The following is a 21,379-nucleotide window of genomic DNA, read 5'->3' on the forward strand; positions in this document are numbered from 1 at the left end:
CATATTGGACCCGGGCACCAGGAAGATGACTGGAGCCTGGCCCAATAGGTCACACTGCCGGTCAGCTTATCATTGGCCAAGGCAGGACATCGCTGTGTTCAGTGGTTAGGTGACCTGATGCGTGACATGCTGACCCCCAGAAGGAGAAAGAGGATCAGACCAGGAATTGAAGCATGACACTGTAGGGAACCGCAGGCGTGCTGAAGGTAAGTAGAGGTTTAACCCTCCCACCGAATAACCACCTTTAACGAAGAAGAAAAAAAACACATTCTCCCTAGCCTAAAATAAATTGCTGAGCTTAATGAATTTCACCAATCTGTAAAAAAATATCACTATAGAAAATGATATAAACATTACAGAACAAAGCAGAAATAGCATAGATTTAAATATCCTTTAAAGAACAAGTAAGCCTATTTTGTTAAGATTTCTCAGTTACTGATCCTAAAGAAAATATCAGTAAATCCACTAATTCTACTGACCATTCTTTTCAATTTTGGAAGATTTAAAGCATACTAATAAAATGTATGATCAAAAATTAAGTCAAATTATTTAGGAGACCTTATTTCATATGTAGTTAAGATTGTGAAGTTAGTCTGTTGTAGCAAGATGCACCCCTCCATTTTGCAAAAAAAAAATAAAAAATTGCCATCATTGGGATATAAACTTCTCTACATTATAGACTGCAATTTTTCTACAGGAGAATATGCTCTTCAAACTGCATTGGCAAATATAAACATTTAATGGGAACTTTCAATGAAGCAGAAGTTAAGAGGATTGCTACTAAATGAGCTAAGTTATAAAAGCAGAATGTTATTTTGTGCCAAATTCAATTGCAGACAAACCTCAGAGAAATAATACTTACCGAGCTCCTGTTGTATGGTGTGTCTACAAAAGAGACATAGTAAATCTGGATAAACATCAGGAAGCTGCTTAAGGGCCAGTAGTTTTAACATACGGGAAGGACATTCTTTAAGCTCAGTCTCTCTGAGTAATTTTTCTTCAGATAAAGTGGTGGGACGAAGTTCTACTTTATGCTTCTGCAAAATTTTATCTACTGCAGGACCCAACAACTCTGGAAACAAAACTTCCTTTACCATATAAATAGGGATAAAGATTGCACCAGCTCGTATGACATGTGAAAATGGGCATCTTCGAGTAAACATGAACGTTTCCAACTGGGATAGCAGCTTATGAAGTAGTAAACGAACTCCATCGAAAGCAAGCCATATATCTTCGCCTGGCAAGTCTGAGGAGTGATCATTTGACCTAAAACTATTCTTAGTCTTAACAAGTGTCTTGCTGGTCTCTTCAACCTTGGTTTTTGATAGCCAGTCCTCAAGCAAGCTGGAAGGAGCCCTAGCAACAGCACTAGTAATAGCTGTGTGCACAGAATGATGAAGTTCACGAAACTGCTTTTCAGAACTACTAAGAGAAGGTTCACCAACACTTGCCAAGGATACATTAGCTTCCCCTAGTGCTGGAGAAGATTCAGGAGCACTTGGAGGCAGAGACTGCATGGTATCAGGTGAAAACAGATTAGACATATTTTGGGCAGCAGAGTCAATATTAACTCTATGAGTCTGTTCCTCAGAGGAAAACTTTTTCATTTTGTACTTCCGAAACATGAATGATTTTGAACTTTGGAAGCCATTACTTTCATTCTCTGAACTTGACGGTGAAGACAATGAATGACACGATTCAAAGGAACTTCTTGCAATTTGTATAGGTCTCTCTACAGATGTTGGCTGGGAGGTGTGTAATGCTATTGTATTAGTGAAGTAAACAGCAGGGTGAGAGCCAAGTATAACAGGCAGAATGGTGGTTTGGGATTTCATGGTATTTACAAAGACTGAAACATCTGAGAGACTAGGATGTTGTACCGAAGTATGAACAGGTACAGTCCTTAAGGTCTGATGTGTGTTACTGGAAGGTTCTTGTTGTGGCAAGCTTTTGGGTACCTGAGAAGAGCTATCCTGAGGATGACAGGATAGGCTTTTGTTGGAATGGAATTTGTAACTGTCCTGAAAATTATGGAGTTTGCTTGTATAGTCTTGAGATGGGAGATTCTTCTGAGATTGTTGTGGTAAACGGTCAATCATCTGAGGTAAGGAACTTTTTTGATGCTGGCTGAGCGATCTCTCTGTATCTCGAGAATAGTTACACTCCAGTTGGTTGGACATGCGATTGCTGGCCAAGGACACAGAGCTTTCCCCTAACTTGTTCTTTTGTGTTTCTGTAGCTTGAGACTGGCAATTCTCCTGATGCTGCCAGGGAAAGGCTTTGGGGGTCTGAGGGAGAATGTTTTCAGTTGACAGTTTTTTCTCTTGGCCTAAGGAGGGCAGTCTGTCTTGACTTGATTCAACAATTATTTTAGAGGCTTGAAAGGAATCTCTTACCTGATCCAAGTGAAAAATTCTGCTGGTGTCTGAAGCCATGTATCCTTCTTGAACCTGAATTTGTTTTTGTGCTTTACTAGGTAATTTGTTTGCAGCAACAGCAGGCAAGGATTCCTTGTCATACCAAGGAAAATCCAGCTGGGCACAAAGAGAGGAACTGGTCTGAGGTAACTTCTTCAGACTAAGATCTAGAACCACAGATTCTCCACCTATATTTTGCATGAAGACTTCTTGTTCTCCAGTTTGCACACATTCTCCATTTAGAATTTTTACAACTTTTGCATTGTCAGCATTTACTACTTTAGTGGTACTAGAAATGTCCTCAGCTTTTTTTGTTTTATCTTCAGAAAAAGGAGCCTCAAGGAAAGCAGAAGTAGATGCTATATCTTCCACTTCGGATTCTTGATTTAGAGAAAAAGGATGTGGGGCTTTTCCTTCTAAATAAGCACGGTAGGGGGCTAGACTGAACACATCATTAATAACTGGCATTGGTGGGGATTTTGGATTATCAATATTCAAATCCTCATTGACAGAAGTAGAAGCAGATTTTGGATCATCAGCATTTACCACATTACTGCCTGGAAGTTCACAGTTTGGAGACACTAATGCAGCTATATCATGTCCTGATCTCACATTGTTATAATTTATTTGATACTGGCTGCCAACACCAGACACAACAGAAGAGCTAGGAACAGTTGATTCTGCATGTTCTAGATGTAGGTGTGATCTACTGCTATTACTTATAGTAGCATTTTCTACTATTCGAATACCTGTAGCTCCACCTTCAAAAGAATGGAGGGAGCTATGCAATGAGGATGCCTCTAAAGTAACTGAATGGCTACTGGAATGTTGACCAGATAAAAGTTCATGACTGGAGACAATTGGCATTTTAACGGAACTGCTACTTTCTTGAACAAATGAAGTATGTACACTCTGTCGTACAAAGGGATCTTGATAAACGGTCCTTTCTTGCAAACTCCTATTAGTTGAGGTTGAGTCAAATAACATTTCTTTGTCTGCACTGCTAGATGTCTCACATAGCTCTCTGTTTATTGGACCAGATTGTGCCCACAAATTCTCATTTCGCTGAGGTGAGCTTTCAGGAATCCTTTCAATGGTCTTGTGTGTACTTGGGTTCACTTGGAATGATCTCTCACTATGTTGTGCAGTTCCATCAAGGTGAGACATTTGTACTCTCAGCTCTGCATTCACATATCCTGAATGCATGTGTTGTGGTCGGTTAGGATAAACTGAACTCCCTCTTACATTGTGGGGTACTTCTGTAAAGTCCATATTGCAAGAAAATTGAGAGGATCTTTGGTGTATATTGTTCATTGTATTACTGTAAGGATTTTTTGAATACAAATTCCCCATTCGACAATCTAGGCTACCTTGATAGGCTCTAGGTCTATTGTGTTGTGGAGAAGGAGTGGTAAAGGCCGATGTTCGTTGCCTTCCAAAAGGTACATTGCCTTCAGCATAGAGAAGCTGAATATTTTGTTGAGCAACAGTCTGGCAGGCATCTGTGAAAATGTCTTTTTGGGAACATGTTGATGAAACACCTACTGCAAGACTCATATCAGCCCTGTGTCTATAAACAGGACTTTGCTCCTGTAAGACCTGAGATCGAGAGGACGGGCTCCCAGCTACCTCAGGGTAAGTGCTAGCGGTAGATAAGTGCTTCTTTGTTCCAGATGGAGAAGGAGGAGAGGAATGGGTAAATTTAGCAGAATTCCATTCTACAGTAGATGGACATAGGGGCTGAGATGCTACACAGACACCAAGAGATTGAAAACCTCTTGAACCATATGCCGCATCCATAAACTTGTTTTGACTTCTGTAAACAGGCCTGGGCATTGCAATTGGAGGGCATGCGCGTGGGTATGACATATGATAACTATGTACAGGACTTTGAAGTGGAACCTGATTATTTGTATTATCTGACAGTTGCAAAGGTTTATGCTGTCGTTCAGCATTTGATCTTTGATACTTTAGTGAAGCTTCTCTAGTTTTTAGATGATCATTTAGGGCACTGCCTGCATACTGCAGATATGCTACTTTAGAGCTCCAGGGATTAGAAGATCCATGCGCTTTAATATCAGGTACAGGATAGGCCATGAAGTTCTGACATGTCTGCAGATCTTGCGGATTTGTAATCCCAAAACAAGCTGTAGAACGCTGTGGTGCAAACTCCAACCGAGATAACTTATTGTGAGTCATATGGTCCACAGTGCTAAAGTGTCTTTTTCCAGCCATTACAAATACAAATTGATATTGTTCTTAAAACCCCTTTTGTGAAACAATTCCCATTCCCTGTAAAAGAAAATATGAAAATTAATAACATTGCAAAATTCATGATTAACAAGAGCATTCACATAGCAAATATGTCAACAAATTATATATTATTGATATTCTTTGGCATAAAAAAATGACCCAGATGGAATATTGCTGGTATTCTATATAGGTTAAAAAAAAAATATTTCACCAAAAATCTACAACAAACTAACAGAAAAAAAAAAACTATCACATTGGAGGAGTAAAGTTGCTTAAAGGGGTATTCCAGGCAAAAACTTTTTGATATATATCAACTGGCTCCAAAAAGTTAAACAGATTTGGGGATTTGCGTCTAAACTGGGTGTTTCCCGAGACAGGTGTCATCAGAGAGGATTTAGACAGAAAAGAACAACCTTAACTTCAGAAGCTCATAAGTACTGAAAGGATTAAGATTTTTTTTATAGAAGTAATATACAAATCTGTTTAACTTTCTGGAGCCAGTTGATATATATATTAAAAAAAGTTTTTTTCCTGGAATACCCCTTTAAATATTCACAAAATTAAAAAAAAAATTTCCCCAAGGAAACACAATAAAATCAGCAACAGCAGAGCAACATTATACACAACACTTATAAATGACCTTACTAGACCAACAACCAGAACATTAAAGATACAACAAAGTTAAAAACAGTGGGCAACGTGAGGCTACAGGACCAGCAACATAAATGATTCCACCTAACTAAAGAAAGGAGCACACAGAATTGTACACGTACTTGTGCAGTGTCTGCTGGCACACATTCACGAGTCTGGATAGCTATAATGCCCTTAGGATTTAAGGTTGGATCCCATGACAGTTTGGAATCAAAACAAAAGTCTAATCTAGTCAAGGAATCGAAGAAGACAAACACTGAATGCTAAATAAACACAGTCATGTCTGTATGTGTCTAAGTGATCTAAAAGAGTACGGTTAAATTACGACACAAATAAACAGATTAAAAAACACCCTTATCATCGGTTTTAGATTCTTGGAATAATAAACTATACCAGTTTGATTTCAAGAGAGATTTTATTGCCAAGCTGAAAACCATGGTCTGGTTTTTAGTCCTGCAATAAAACTGATACGGTTCAAAAAGGAGCAGACCAAATGAATGGTATGCGGCGATGGGTCTGGCAGGGTTACGGCAGCGGATGGTTTTTAAATTTCCAGCAGCTGTATAACACAATCGCAGTGGGAATTCACCCTTAGATAGTTAACTGGTGCAGGTTAGCTCAACTCTGATCTGGTGCTTTTTAATCCCTTGATGCAGGGATTAATCCCTTGATGCAATGATGCAGTTTTCTTTTTTTTTGCATTTTAATTTTTTTTCCCTTTTAAAAGCCGTAACTCAATTTATCCATCTGCATGAACTCTAATCACTGACTACTAAACCTGTGACCAACACATAATAATAACCACCAATAATAAGTACCCACAACCAGGGTCATAAAAAGAGGGGACCTAAGTGTACCTTTATAGTAACATATCTTTAATACTATGAACAATGGTTAGGTAGGTAAGAATTCTTAGCAGGGGAAGGATCAAGTGCCCCCTATAGCTAGACCTTGTACCCCTCTGACTCTACCTCTTGGGGTACCCACCTTCTTGGTAGGTCCATGGTGATGGGCCCTAACTTAGGCAGAGATAAAATTAAAAACAAAACATCAAAACAAAGGTAGTGAGGTATTAAAAAATGTAGATTGTGACACAAGTAGTCATGGATCAGGATGCTCTGATCCACAGACGAAGACGAAAATATACAGACTACAATTACTGTACAGAGCATCAGAGAATCCAAGTTTCTTACAAAGGTGAAATTACAGAATTCCTTACTGGGGTTCCAATGTGTTTGCCCCATCATATAAATTTGGGTTTATCAGGGAACCTCTACTCAGTAGAGCTAGTATGATTGTAGGTCTCTAACACAGCTCAAGATGGCAGTGTACGCTGAAGCCCACATTTGGGCACTAGAAGACAGTTATTCATAATCATAGAGGGAAATATAAAGGATTGTATGTAAAAATATATGTACCAAGACCAATCAATACCACTGGTAAAATTATACCAACAGAATATACAAGATGGTGGGACGGAGATCCCCTCACCTGCCTCCGTCCGTCTCCCGGGTCTTCTCTGGTCTGACATTGAGCAGACCAGAGAAAAATCGACAATAATACTGATCAGTGCTATACCTATGCATAGCATTGAACAGTAGTAGCAATCTAATGATTGCTATAAATAATCACCTATGGGGATATAAAAAGTGTAAAAAAATACTTATTTTTTTTGTTTTTTTTTAAATCCCCTCACCTAATAAAAAATAAAATAATAAAAAAAACATTTAGTATTGCCACGTGTGTAAATGTCGGAATTATGAAAACATAAATGTAAATGTTCCCGTATGTGAAACAGCGTATATTGTTGTGTTTTGTTCACATCAACTTTAAAAAAAAATGCAATCAAGTTGTCACATATGCCAAAAAGTGGTATAAAAAGAACTACAGATCACGACACAATTAGCCCTCATACAGCCCCATATATACTGAAAAATTATAAAACATACTACTTTTGGTGAAAAAGTTTGTTATTTTTAAAAGCCGTACAATAATAGAATAAAGTATGTAATCATGAGTATCATTTTAATTGTAACAACAGAAAGGACCAATGGGTGGAGGGTTAATTTGAACAATGCTATTTACAATTGATCACTAAGTGATCACTAGAACCCTAGATTTACCACCCACTAAATTAATTGTGAAACCTAAAATATAACTTTTAATGCCAATACATTTAAAATTCCAGTGTATATGTCTCCAGTTAATTGCTGCAATAACATATCTACTGCATGTGTCCACATGCTAGTCTTGATTATATGATTCCATTGCCTCGGCTGCAGTCCGACTGGCAATTTGTACTGGGAGCACACTGTAGTTAAAAACGATCACACATAAACCCTCCCCGACGTTTCACCACAAGCAGTGGCTTTATCAAGGACTAAAGGGTCAATGGCCCTTTAGTCCTTGGCGATCTAAAGGGTTAATAGCCAGCCGCGGCGATCGCCGCATGCTGGCTATTAGCGGCGGCCCCCGGCTACTGAGAACAGCCGGGGGCTGCAGAGTATGGAGCGGGCAGGAATCCCGAGCCCGCTCCATACAGACTGCAGAGCGCCGCAAGCATCTCCCCATGCAGACGCGCCTCCTCCCCTCAGCTCTCCGAAGCTACAGCTGGGGGGAGTGAAGGCAGAGGACGCAGGTCTGCACGGGGAGCAAGAAGCCACGCCCCCTCATCTCCCCTCGCACGTCTGCAGAGCAGGGGAGAGAAGACAAATACTGTACAAAGCTTCTCATCTCCCCTGCTCTGCTTCCGAGGACACAGGCTGCAGAGTATGGAGCGGGCAGGAGTCGGCAGCCCGCTCCATACAGACTGCAGATCGCCACCGCACTTGTCAGGTCCGGCCCTGCTTGCCCGAAGCCGGGCTAAGGGCCGGACAAATTCACCTGCCCGGCGCCCAAAACTGCTAGTCCCGGGCGTAGGCGATAGGAATTCCACATCCCTGCGCTATACCTGTTGGGCCCCTCCCCCACCCTCCGAATCAATAAAAAAATAAATTAAACTTACCCGTAATGGGGGTGGTCCGGGCCATCCATCCTTCCTTCCTGTAGTGTCCGGCGGCATTCCGGGTGGAGGGTGAACTGGTCCGGGCTGTCCTTCTCCGGGGGTCATCTTCTCCACTGACTGCCTGTCTGACTGCGGGGGGGGGGGGGGGGGGGGGTCTGGCCGCAGGGACTCTCAGCAATCTCCTGGCCGGCGCTGCAGCATTATGGTCAATGGATGCCTCCTCCCTTCCCAATCCACAAGGAAAAAACTTTTTCCTCTGATAAACTTGGAGTCCAAAATTTCTTTAACAACATAAACATCAGACGTACCCGAGATGGGAGTAGGGGAGATGTCCTTTTTAGAAAAGCGGTTGTGGATGACAGGTTTCAAGATTGAGACATGGAATGAATTTGGGATCCAGAGAGAGAGAGAGGACGGCAGATGGAGAGAATAGGCCACGGGGTTTAGACGTTTCTTAATCTTATAAGAACCCAGATAGCCAGGGCCCAGTTTATAACTGGGTACCTTAAAGCACATATACTTGGATAACAACCAGACTCTGTCACCAGGAGAGAACTCGAGAGGAGGGCGCCTTTTCTTGTCCGCTTGAGACTTCATACGAGAAGTGGCATACAATAGAGATTGACGAGTCTTCTGCCAGATGGTGGAGAAATTCCGCACTTGCTCATCAACCACAGGAACTCCATATGAAGAGGACAGGGGAAGAGGAGGATGAGGATGAAGTCCATAAACCACAAAGAAAGGTTAAGTCCCAGAGGATTCAGAGTCCCTATGATTGTATGAGAACTCTGCCCAAGGAAGTAAATTGACGCAGTCGTCTTGACGAGCAGAAATGAAATGACAAAGATAATCTCCTAACACCTAATTCACTCTCTCCACCTGTCCATTGGATTGAGGGTGGTATGCTGAGGAAAAATCCATCTTAACTTGGAGACAACAACATAGGGCCCGCCAGAACTTAGAGATGAACTTGACTCCACGGTCAGATACAATATGAGAAGGCAATCCATGTAAACGTAAGATGGAAGTTCGGGCAGAGGCACAAAATGAGCCATTTTAGAAAATCGGTCCACTATCACCCAGATGACCATATTGCGTATTGGAAGGTCAGTTATGAAGTCCATAGTAACATCGGTCCAGGGGAGCTCTAGGACTGCCAAGGGGTGTAGGAGACCTGCAGGTTTAGAACGAGGAGTCTTGTCCCATGCACAGACCGAACAGGAACGGACAAAATCAACGACATCCCGTTTTAAACTAGGCCACCAATACTGTCTGGAGATGAGCTGCAAGGACTTGCGGACTCCGGAATGCCCGGCCAGAAGAGAGGACTTACCCCACTTCAAGACTCGCAATCAAACAGGGAGATACGAAAGTCTTTCCAGGGGGTAGGTGCTGTAGACTTGCTGGTGCTGCAGAGATGAAACGCTCAGGAGGAATAATATGCTGAGGTCAAGAACATCAGAAGACCTGGAAAGAGCGTCTGCTCGTAAATTCTTCTCTGCCGGATGGAAGTGAATGAAGAAATCAAATCTGGAGAAGAACAGTGACCAGCGGGCCTGCAGAGGATTGAGTCAATGGGCAGTCTGAAGATAGAGCAAGTTCTTGTGGTCAGAATATATAGAAACTGGATGTACAGAACCCTCCAAGAGATGACGCCATTCTTCCAAAGCCAGCTTGATTGCCAGGAGTTTGCGGTCTCCAATAGTATAGTTTTTCTCCGCGGGAGAAAAAGGTCTTAGAGAAAAAGCCGCAGGTTACGATTCTTCCTTTGGAAGACTTTTGCGTCAAGACAGCACCAGCTCAGACTAAAAAAGCGTCCACCTCCAAAAGAAATGGTTTGCCTGTATCAGGTCTAGACAAAACCGGAGCTGAGGCAAAGGCGGATTTTAACTGTTGGAAAGCCTCTTAAGCCTCTGGAGTCCAAACCTTAGGATTAGAAGTCTTCTTGGTGAGAGAGACAATGGGCATTACCGAGGTGGAGTAATGAGGAATAAATTGACGATATTAATTGGCAAAACCGAGAAAGCACTGAAAAGCTGGATGGTCATGGCCAATCCAGTACAGCAGACAATTTGTTAGGGTCCATTTGAAGACCTTGACTGGTAACAAAAGAACCCAAAAACGGAAGACAGTTTTTTTTCGAAAATACACCTCCAGTTAAGCATAGAGATGATTGTCTCGGAGACGTTGTAGGACCTGGCGGATGTGAGAATGATGAATCTGTACATTGGGCGAGGAGAATGTCATCCGAATGGACTACGACTCAGCAGTGTAGGAGGTCACGAAAGATATCATTGACGAACTCCTGGGGAAGACTGCAGGAGCATTACAGAGTCCAAATGACATCACAAGGTACTCAAAATGTCCATCACAAGTATTAAACGCAGTCTTCCATTCGTCACCTTCTCGTATGCGAATTAACTTATATGCCCCACGAACCTCAAGTTTTCAGAAGATCCTCGCTCCACACAAATGATCAAATAATTTCGGGATCAATGGAAGTGGAATTTTATTCAGGCCATGATAATCAATGCAAGGTCACAAAAAAAACAACGTCTCTTTTTCCACAAAGAAGAATCCGGCTCTGGCTTGGAAAGAAGACTTTCTGATTGTTGCAGCCAAGATTGGCCACACTAATATAATTTTGATGTGTTTTTATTATGGACTCAAATATATTGGAATGCAGTGGAATTTCATGGATGGAATGGTGTAGGGTGTCTGCAGGACTGGCTCCAGGAATTGTGGTTGATGCAAACAGCTGATTAGACAATCATTTGCTTTCATCCTGTTTAAAGCCATACGATAAGCCTGGCACCTGAGTGATAAGAATGGAGGTGAGCTACAGTTCCTGTTACCTCCAATAATATAAGACATAAAACCAGCCCCTGCGGTGTTGGATACAATGGACTGCAAATCATCCTGTCAGCCCACCAAGGTGTGATTCTCAAGGAAACTTGGATATCTGTCAACACAGTATGGGACAACAAAGAAGACCCCCCCCCCCCCCCCACTCAAGAAGACATCAAAAGGACAAGAACTGATTGCAATGCAAATAAACTGTAACTGTTCTGATTGGCCATGGAGATGTCTTGGGATGGGCAATGTATGGGTTATGTGTGTGGATGACTGCTATATATGTGTTACTTATAGGATGATGAGTTAGAGACAGCACTTCCTTCCCCCTTCCTTTTCACCTTCCCCTCTTCCTTGCACCCCTATCCCTTAATTAGTCAGGTTCCCCCTTTGTATTTATATGTATATGTGTAGCTTGTAATAAACCCCCTTAAAGATCCAGTTGTCCTCAATCAATTAGTAAGGCACCCCAAAAACAAAGCAGTTTCAACACTGATAAAGCCTTTTTGAAGGTTTTCTTGAATGTATTTTGACATGGCCTGAGTTTCAGGAATAGGCAAAGGATAAATTCTGCCCCGAGGAGGAGTAGTCCCAGGCAATAAGTCTATAGGACAATCGTATGGACGATGAGGTGGTAGAATTTCAGCATGTTTCTCACTGAAGACGTCAGCAAAGTTGCAACCAAGGTAGGCCAAGCAGAAGAGCAGAGGTACAATGAGGAAGTACAAAGAAGGACAAGTTCTCTTATGCAAGACTCCATCAAAACCAATGACATAGACAAAAAGTGTACCCTAAAGAAATGGGGAGGGGGAAACGTCTCACACAATGTCAGGACACCCCTATGTACTCCCAGGGTCTAGATAATGGGACCCTATAATGTCTGCTAATACAGCAAGATACAAAAGCGTACAAAACAGAACACTGTAGCAGACTTAACCCCTTAACAACACAGGACGTATATTTACGTCCTGCGCCGGCTCCCGCGATATGAAGCCGCGATCCCGCATCATATCGCGTCGGTCCCGGCACTCATCAACGGCCGGGACCCGCGGCTAATACCACACATCGCCGATCGCGGCAATGTGTGGTATTAACCCTTTAGAAGCGGCGGTCAAAGCTGACCGCCGCTTCTAAAGTGAAAGTGAAAGTGACCAGGCTGCTCAGTCGGGCTGTTCGGGACCGCCGCGGTGAAATCGCGGCGTCCCGAACAGCTGACAGGACACTGGGAGGGCCCTTACCTGCCTCCTCGGTGTCCGATCGGCAAATGCCTGCTCCGTGCCTGAGATCCAGGCAGGAGCAGTCAAGCACCGATAACACTGATCACAGGCGTGTTAATACACGCCTGTGATCTGTGTAGAAGATCAGTGTGTGCAGTGTTATAGGTCCCTATGGGACCTATAACACTGCAAAAAAAATGTAAAAAAAAGTGTTAATAAAGGTCATTTAACCCCTTCCATAATAAAAGTTTGAATCACCCACCTTTACCCATAAAAAAAAATAAAACAGTGTAAAAAATAAAATAAATAAACATTTGTGGTATCGCCGCGTGCGTAAATGTTGGAACTATAAAAATATATCATTAATTAAACCGCACGGTCAATGGCGTACGCGCAAAAAAATTCCAAAGTCAAAAAAAGCGTATTTTGGTCACTTTTTATACCATTAAAAAATGAATAAAAAGTGATCAAAAAGTCCGATCAAAACTAAAATCATACCGATAAAAACTTCAGATCACGGCGCAAAAAATGAGTACTCATACCGCCCTGTACGTGGAAAAATAAAAAAGTTATAGGGGTCAGAAGATTACATTTTTAAACGTATACATTTTCCTGCATGTAGTTATGATTTTTTCCAGAAGTAATACAAAATCAAACCTATATAAGTAGGGTATCATTTTAACCGTATTGACCTACAGAATAATCAGAAGGTGTAATTTTTACCGAAATATGCACTGCGTAGAAACGGAAGGCCCCAAAAGTTACAAAATGGCGTTTTTTCTTCGATTTTGTCGCACAATGATTTTTTTTTCCGTTTCGCCGTGCATTTTTGGGTAAAATGACTAATGTCACTGCAAAGTAGAATTGGCGACGCAAAAAATAAGCCATAATATGGATTTTTAGGTGGAAAATTTAAAGGGTTATGATTTTTAAAAGGTAAGGAGGAAAAAACGAAAGTGCAAAAACGGAAAAACCCTGAGTCCTTAAGGGGTTAAAGTGATGACAATGGAATAATGACAAAAAAATTATTTTATTATTAAAATAAAATATTAAAAAACATACAAAGCACAGAGGAATGACTTCTGATAAAGGATGTCTCCTGGCAAAGGTGCATAGGAGTGCTATAATGGCAAAATGCCATATGCTACATAATACATACAGTATACACGGTGGGTAATGCATACAAAACAATGCGCACCACCTGTAATGTATAAATATACAGTACAAGAAAAAATATATTATAGTAGCAGTATAGCAGCAGTATATAAGGTGCAATTCACATCCAAAAATGACACAAAGTACAAAAAAATGCAAACATACAAAGGTGCACAGTAGAGCAATACCCACATGACAAAGCAAGTGGTAATGTGGCCAGGGGACGTCCACCCCTACGATCGTTTCGGCCTACGTCCTTGTTCCGGGAGTGGCCATCACACAGTTAGGGTAAGTATATATAATAGAATTGAGCCAATCACAGTATACGTGTCACATAGTTATTTAAGACAGCTGTGTACCTGGTTGATCCTGCCGCGGCGCAACCAAAAAAAAATACTATTTATATGGGGAAATTTAAAAGAAAACTGCAATTTTTGGAAGGTTTCGTTTTCACGCCGTACAATTTACAGTAAAAATGACGTGTTCTATATTCTTTGGGTCAATATGATTAAAATTATACCCATGATTCACTTTTCCCGTATAAGCGGCGGTATGAGGGCTCATTTTTTGCGCCATGATCTGTACTTTTTATTGATACCATATTTGCTTATTTAAAACTTTTATTTTTATAAAACAAAATTTGGAATAAAAGGTTATAAAAAAGCAGCTATTTTGGACTTTTTTTTTTACGTTCACGCCGTTCACCGTAAGTATCATTAACATTTTATTTTAATAGTTCGGATATTTATGCACGCGGCGATATAAATATGTATTATAAATACATACTTTTCAGTACTATGCATAGGAGATAGCACTGATCTGTGTTATCGGTCATCTTATGCTCTGGTCTGCTCGATCACAGACCAGTGCAGAAGACCCGAGGAAGGCAGCGGAGACAGGTGAGGGGACCTCGGTCTGCCGTTCTGGATGATCGGATCGCCACGGCAGCACTGTGGGCGATCATCCATTTTAGTGACCGCGATGCTGCAGATACCATGATGTGTATTGATCACAGCATCTGAGGGGTTAATGGTGGACATCCTTGTGATCGCGGATGTCTGCCATTACCGGCGGGTCCCTGGCTGGTATCAGCAGCTGGGATCTGCCGCGCATGACCTGAGCATTGCTCTGATGCTCGCGATTATGTATAGGACGTAAATGTACTTCCTGGTGCATTAAGTTCCAGCTCACCATGATGTACATTTACGGCCGGCGTGGTTAAAGGTTGAAATTTACTCCAAGTCCACTATGAATATGGAAGTCTTGACAGCTTACCATAACATAGGGGCATGTTACTAAATTTTATAGACAGTGGCCCATATTTATTTATCAATCAGCATGCAACCCTAATTGTCTGTTTTTTCCCACAGCGACCAATCACAGCTCGTTTTCATATCTTAATGAGCTCTTATAAAGTGAAAAATGAACTGTGATTGGTTGCTATGGGAAAAACCAGACAATTAGGGTTTTAGGCTGATTGATCTATATATATGGGCCAGTGTGTCCCCAACCTCAGAACTTGATGCTGCAGGAAATGCCTGCACTCTTCATCATCTTTTATGGAACGCTTGAAAAAAATCTTCTCTCTCTCATGGTGACAAGAAACGAGGTCACAGTGTAAACAGAGTTAGAAAAATTAAGAAAAATGTGGGCACGCGAGATCTCCACATAATGGAGCAGGCAGACATTTCATAACAAAACCAGAATCATTGTTTTTTAAACCAATCTTTTGGCTACATGCCATCAAGGAGGACCATATATTACAGGCCATCACTTAGGAATCCCCACTAAAAACACCATCAATTTACAAGGATTACGTTGTATGATATATGTAAATTTGATGTACTTGACAGCAGTAGACAGACATTCTGGAAATTCTGTTCTAGACAATTTTATGAAATATATTTACACAAGGCAAAGGAAACACATAAGGTGTATATCAAATGGCAATATTTATTAGCAAAGTATATAATAATAATTTGTCCAGGATTTATTAAGGTGAATCCTCACACGGCATTTGTTCAAAAGTTACTTTATGCAGAATGTGAATGGATTCTTTAAAGGGTACCTTTCATCAAAAAAAACTTTTTATATATTATAGATTAATGTATGCAGAATAACTTTCCAATAGCATGTTATTAAAAAATATGCTTCTTTCTATTTAATTTTCCACTTTGAAAAAGTGACCACTAGTGTCTCCCTACCAGTCCTTTTTTTTATAGATTTCAGACTCATGCAGGAGTCCTAAATCTCAGACTGTATCCGGAACACACACAAACTCACCACTGCTCACTGCCAGGGAGCAATGTTGCGCTTGTCTGTGTCCCGGATACAGTCTGAGATTTAGGACTCCTGCATGAGTCTGAAATCTATAAAAAAAAATAAATAAAAAAAAAGGACTGGTAGGGAGACCCCTAGTGGTCATTTTTTCAAAGTGGAAAATTAAATAGAAAGAAGCATATTTTTTAATAACATGCTATTGGAAAGTTATTCTGCATACATTAATCTATAATATATCAAAAGTTGTTTTGATGAAAGGTACCCTTTAAACCTAATTTTCAACAAATGGGACAGTCCCTGAAATTATTGGAACTGCAGGTGAACTTACTATTTAAAGGGGACAGGTAAGTATGGTTATCATCAGAGTCACCTGCACTACACAATTGTACCAACAGGTTAGTGCGGTTGACACTGATGACACTTTCAAGCAGGGATGTGGAAATCCTATCGCCCGACGCTCGGGCAATGTAGTTCCAGGCGGCGGGCAGGTGAATTTTTCATAGCTTTAGCCCTGTATCGGGCAAGCAGGGCCGGAGCGACTCCCCCCCCCCCCTTCCCCCCCCCCCCCCTAAATGCCGGTGTGAGGTGCGGGAGCGGATGGAGACTTGCGTCCCACAAGTCTGCACCTCACACCGGCACTCAGGGTGTATGGAGCAGGCTCCTGACTCGAGCCCGGTCCATACTCAGCGGCCCCCGGTTGATTTCAGATAATAGCCCGGCATGCGGCGATCGCCGCGGCCGGCTATTAACGCTTTAGATCACCGCTGTCAAAGTTGACAGCGGTGTCTAAAGGGATCTTTTAACCATCCCTGGTGGTCTAGTGGGGGTCGCGGGGCGGGGGGGTCAATCACTTGTGGAGGTAGCCAGAGGGCTTACCTCTGCATCCGTGGCTGCCCCCATAGATCTGCATTTGATTGAGCCTGCCTTGTGCAGGTTCAATCAAATGATCACAGATCAAATGGAGTTCAATAGAACTGCATTGATGTATGAGGAATCTAAATGGTTCCTCCTAAAAGTGTATAATAAAAAAAAAGTTTAATTAAAGTTTAAAAACACCCATTAACCCCTTCCATATTAGAGGTACTGTCACGATGCCGGCTGGCAGGTAGTGGATCCTCTGTGCCAGAGAGGGATGGCGAGGACCGCGCTAGTGGACCGGTTCTAAGCCACTACAGGTTTTCACCAGAGCCCGCCGCAAAGCGGGATGGTCTTGCTGCGGCGGTAGTGACCAGGTCGTATCCACTAGCAACGGCTCACCTCTCTGACTGCTGAAGATAGGCGAGGTACAAGGGAGTAGGCAGAAGCAAAGTCGGACGTAGCAGAAGGTCGGGGGCAGGCGGCAAGGTTCGTAGTCAGGGGAGATAGCAGAAGTTCTGGTACACAGGCTTTAAACACACAAAACGCTTTCACTAGGCACAAGGGCAACAAGATCCGGCAAGGAAGTGCATGGGAGGAGGTTAGATATAGTCAGGGACCAGGTGGAAGCCAATTAAGCTAATTGGGCCAGGCACCAATCATTGGTGCACTGGCCCTTTAAGTCTCAGGGAGCTGGCGTGCGCGTGCCCTAGAGAGCGGAGCCGCGCGCGCCAGCACATGACAGCAGGGGACGGGAACGGGTAAGTGACCTGGGATGCGATTCGCGAGAGGGCGCGTCCCGCTGTGCGAATCGCATCCCCAACGGCCATGACAGAGCAGCGCTCCCGGTCAGCGGGACTGACCGGGGAGCTGCAGGGAGAAAGACGCCGTGAGCGCTCCGGGGAGGAGCGGGGGCCCGGAGCGCTAGGCGTAACAGTACCCCCCCCCTTAGGTCTCCCCTTCTCTTTGTCCGGTAACTGCCTCCCCTGGGATGAGGACACCGGGAAAGGATGGAGGGATTCCTCAACGGCAGGCAGAACAGCAGGAGTAGGAATGGGGAGAGAGGGCAGAGGGCGAGACCTGGCACGGGGCAGTGTGACACCAGGACGAGGGCCATGAGGGGACACAGAGGCTTGCCTGATGGGACTGGGAGGGGGGGAGAGGCATTTCCTGTGGCAGGCAGAGTCCTTAATGACCTTAGGGGGACCGGATACAGGAGGAACCACAGGGTCACGGCAGGGAGTACTGGGAACCGGTTGAAGGCAGTCCTTGGAACAAGAGGGACCCCAACTCTTGATCTCCCCAGTGGACCAATCCAGGGTTGGGGAATGGTGTTGAAGCCAGGGTAGTCCAAGGAGAACTTCAGAAGTGCAATTAGGAAGGACAAAAAATACAATTTCCTCGTGATGAGGTCCGATGCACATTAGGAGGGGCTCCGTGCGGTAACGCACGGTGCAATCCAACCTGGCTCCGTTGACCGCGGAAATGTGGAGTGGCTTGACAAGACGGGTCACCGGAATGCGGAATTTATTCACTAAGGACTCCCGAATAAAATTCCCAGAAGCTCCAGAGTCCAGGCAGGCCACGGCTGAGAGGGGAGAGCTGGCTGAAGTAGAAATCCGAACAGGCACCGTGAGACGTGGAGAAGCCGACTTGGCATCAAGAGACGCCACACCCACGAGAGCTGGGTGCGAGCGTGCGTTTCCCAGACGTGGAGGACGGATTGGGCAATCCACCAAAAAATGTTCAGTACTGGCACAGTACAGACAAAGATTCTCTTCCTTACGGCGATTCCTCTCTTCCAGGGTCAGGCGAGACCGATCCACTTGCATGGCCTCCTCGGCGGGAGGCCTAGGCGCAGATTGCAGTGGAGACTGTGGGAGAGGTGTCCAGAGATCTAAGTCTTTTTCCTGGCGGAGCTCTTGATGCCTCTCAGAAAAACGCATGTCAATGCGAGTGGCTAGATGAATGAGTTCATGCAGGTTAGCAGGAGTCTCTCGTGCGGCCAGAACATCTTTAATGTTGCTGGATAGGCCTTTTTTAAAGGTCGCGCAGAGAGCCTCATTATTCCAGGATAGTTCAGAAGCAAGAGTACGGAATTGTATGGCGTACTCGCCAACGGAGGAATTACCCTGGACCAGGTTCAGCAGGGCAGTCTCAGCAGAAGAGGCTCGGGCAGGTTCCTCAAAGACACTTCGAATTTCCGAGAAGAAGGAGTGTACAGAGGCAGTGACGGGGTCATTGCGGTCCCAGAGCGGTGTGGCCCATGACAGGGCTTTTCCAGACAGAAGGCTGACTACGAAAGCCACCTTAGACCTTTCAGTAGGAAACTGGTCCGACATCATCTCCAAGTGCAGGGAACATTGCGAAAGAAAGCCACGGCAAAACTTAGAGTCCCCATTAAATTTGTCCGGCAAGGACAGGCGGAGGCTAGGAGTGGCCACTCGCTGCGGAAGGGGTGCAGGAGCTGGCGGAGGAGATGGTTGTTGCTGCTGTAGCTGTGACTGTACTTGCTGTAGTTGTGACTGGAGTTGCTGTGTCATGGTGGTCAAGTACGACAGCTGGTGATCTTGTTGGGCGATCTGACGAGCTTGCTGGGCGACCAGCGTAGGGAGGTCAGCGACAACTGGCAGAGGAACTTCAGCGGGATCCATGGCCGGATCTACTGTCACGATGCCGGCTGGCAGGTAGTGGATCCTCTGTGCCAGAGAGGGATGGCGAGGACCGCGCTAGTGGACCGGTTCTAAGCCACTACAGGTTTTCACTAGAGCCCGCCGCAAAGCGGGATGGTCTTGCTGCGGCGGTAGTGACCAGGTCGTATCCACTAGCAACGGCTCACCTCTCTGACTGCTGAAGATAGGCGAGGTACAAGGGAGTAGGCAGAAGCAAAGTCGGACGTAGCAGAAGGTCGGGGGCAGGCGGCAAGGTTCGTAGTCAGGGGAGATAGCAGAAGTTCTGGTACACAGGCTTTAAACACACAAAACGCTTTCACTAGGCACAAGGGCAACAAGATCCGGCAAGGAAGTGCATGGGAGGAGGTTAGATATAGTCAGGGACCAGGTGGAAGCCAATTAAGCTAATTGGGCCAGGCACCAATCATTGGTGCACTGGCCCTTTAAGTCTCAGGGAGCTGGCGCGCGCGTGCCCTAGAGAGCGGAGCCGCGTGCGCCAGCACATGACAGCAGGGGACGGGAACGGGTAAGTGACCTGGGATGCGATTCACGAGCGGGCGCGTCCCGCTGTGCGAATCGCATCCCCAACGGCCATGACAGAGCAGCGCTCCCGGTCAGCGGGACTGACCGGGGAGCTGCAGGGAGAAAGACGCCGTGAGCGCTCCGGGGAGGAGCGGGGGCCCGGAGCGCTAGGCGTAACAGGTACGTTCACACGGGCGGATTTATTTGCAGGTTTCCCGCTGCGTATTTGAAAGGGGGCGGTCTCTTCTCTGATTTCCGCTGCGGAATTTCCGCTGCGGAATTTCCGCTGTGGAAAATATGCCGCAGACCCTTCCATGGGGCTTGCGGCGGATTTTCCACAGCGTAAATTCCGCCTCAGAAAACCTGCTGCGGACAGCTGAGAAGAGCCTGCCCCCTTTCATATACATTGTATGTGTGCTTAGCCCACACTGGAAGTAACCAGAGGAGCAATCTGCAAGTCGGACCTATGGCTGCCATAGTTTGGTTCCTGGTTTTATTTATCTGGCCAGGTAGGTTAGTTGATAGGACCAGCATCATTTGAAAAACCTTGGCGCGGTGTGCAGGCTCAAGTGTGTCCTTCATATAACGATATACTGGCTAATGTCTCAATTTTACATAAGTTTTGAGGGTTAGCTAATGTAATTGTTTACATTAACCACAGTTGTGAAACCACATTGTGATCCATAGGTGCAGGTCCTCCACTCCAACGTAGGTGCACAACTGCACTTGTAGTTGAGCACCTTGTATCACCTTAGACCACGTCAATGTAATTGCCCCTTTCAAATACGCAGCAGGAAACCCGCAAATAAATCCGCCTGTGTGAAAGTACCCTAAAAGTTCATATCACCCCCCCCCCCCCCCCCCCCACCTTTTCCATATAAAAATATGTAAACATAATAAAAATTAACATTTGGTATTGGCGCGTGCATAACATAACTATTAAAAAATAACATTTTATATCCCGTAAGGTAAGTGGCGTTAACGTTAAAAAAAATACCAAATCCCAGAATAGCTTTTTTATGTTTATAACATCATATCCCAGAAAAAATTAAGTAAAAAAGTGTTCAAAAAGTCTGATCAATGCCAAAATGGTACCGATACAAACAGTATTTCAGAAAAAACTTTAAGGCAAAGCCAGCTCACCCCTGGTCAAGATATTGAGCACGGAAAAGTGCAGACTTGCACTCAAGCACAATGAAAAACTATAAAGGAATCCAGCTCAGATGCAGATCAAATATGCACAGCTTCATTTCAACATCACGCCCAAAGCAACAGGTACAAGTCGGAAATGAAGCGTTTCGGCCAGGTGCTGGTATGACTAAGGCCAGCACCTGGCCGAAATGCTTCATTTCCGACTTGTACCTGTTGCTTTGGGCGTGATGTTGAAATGAAGCTGCGCATATTTGATCTGCATCTGAGCTGGATTCCTTTTTTTTTTTTTATACAAACAATATATTACGGCCCAAAAAATAAGCCCACATACAGCCCAGTATACGGAAA

At 44.1% G+C, this 21,379-nt stretch overlaps 1 protein-coding gene across 5 annotated transcripts in view; it reads right to left on the reverse strand.

The window, feature by feature from the left end:
* C4H15orf39 (chromosome 4 C15orf39 homolog) overlaps positions 1 to 21,379 on the reverse strand; it is a 175,591-nt gene that overhangs the window by 44,501 nt on the left and 109,711 nt on the right. For all 5 annotated transcript variants that reach the window (XM_056572602.1, XM_056572603.1, XM_056572601.1 and 2 more), the window contains one exon: positions 863 to 4,709. In XM_056572602.1, coding sequence (XP_056428577.1) covers positions 863 to 4,652 — 3,790 coding nt within the window. In that variant the 5' untranslated portion in view covers positions 4,653 to 4,709. The remainder of the gene's footprint in view (positions 1 to 862; positions 4,710 to 21,379) is intronic.

Source organism: Hyla sarda, chromosome 4, assembly GCF_029499605.1.
Source record: "Hyla sarda isolate aHylSar1 chromosome 4, aHylSar1.hap1, whole genome shotgun sequence".
NCBI classification, from domain to species: Eukaryota; Metazoa; Chordata; class Amphibia; order Anura; family Hylidae; genus Hyla; species Hyla sarda.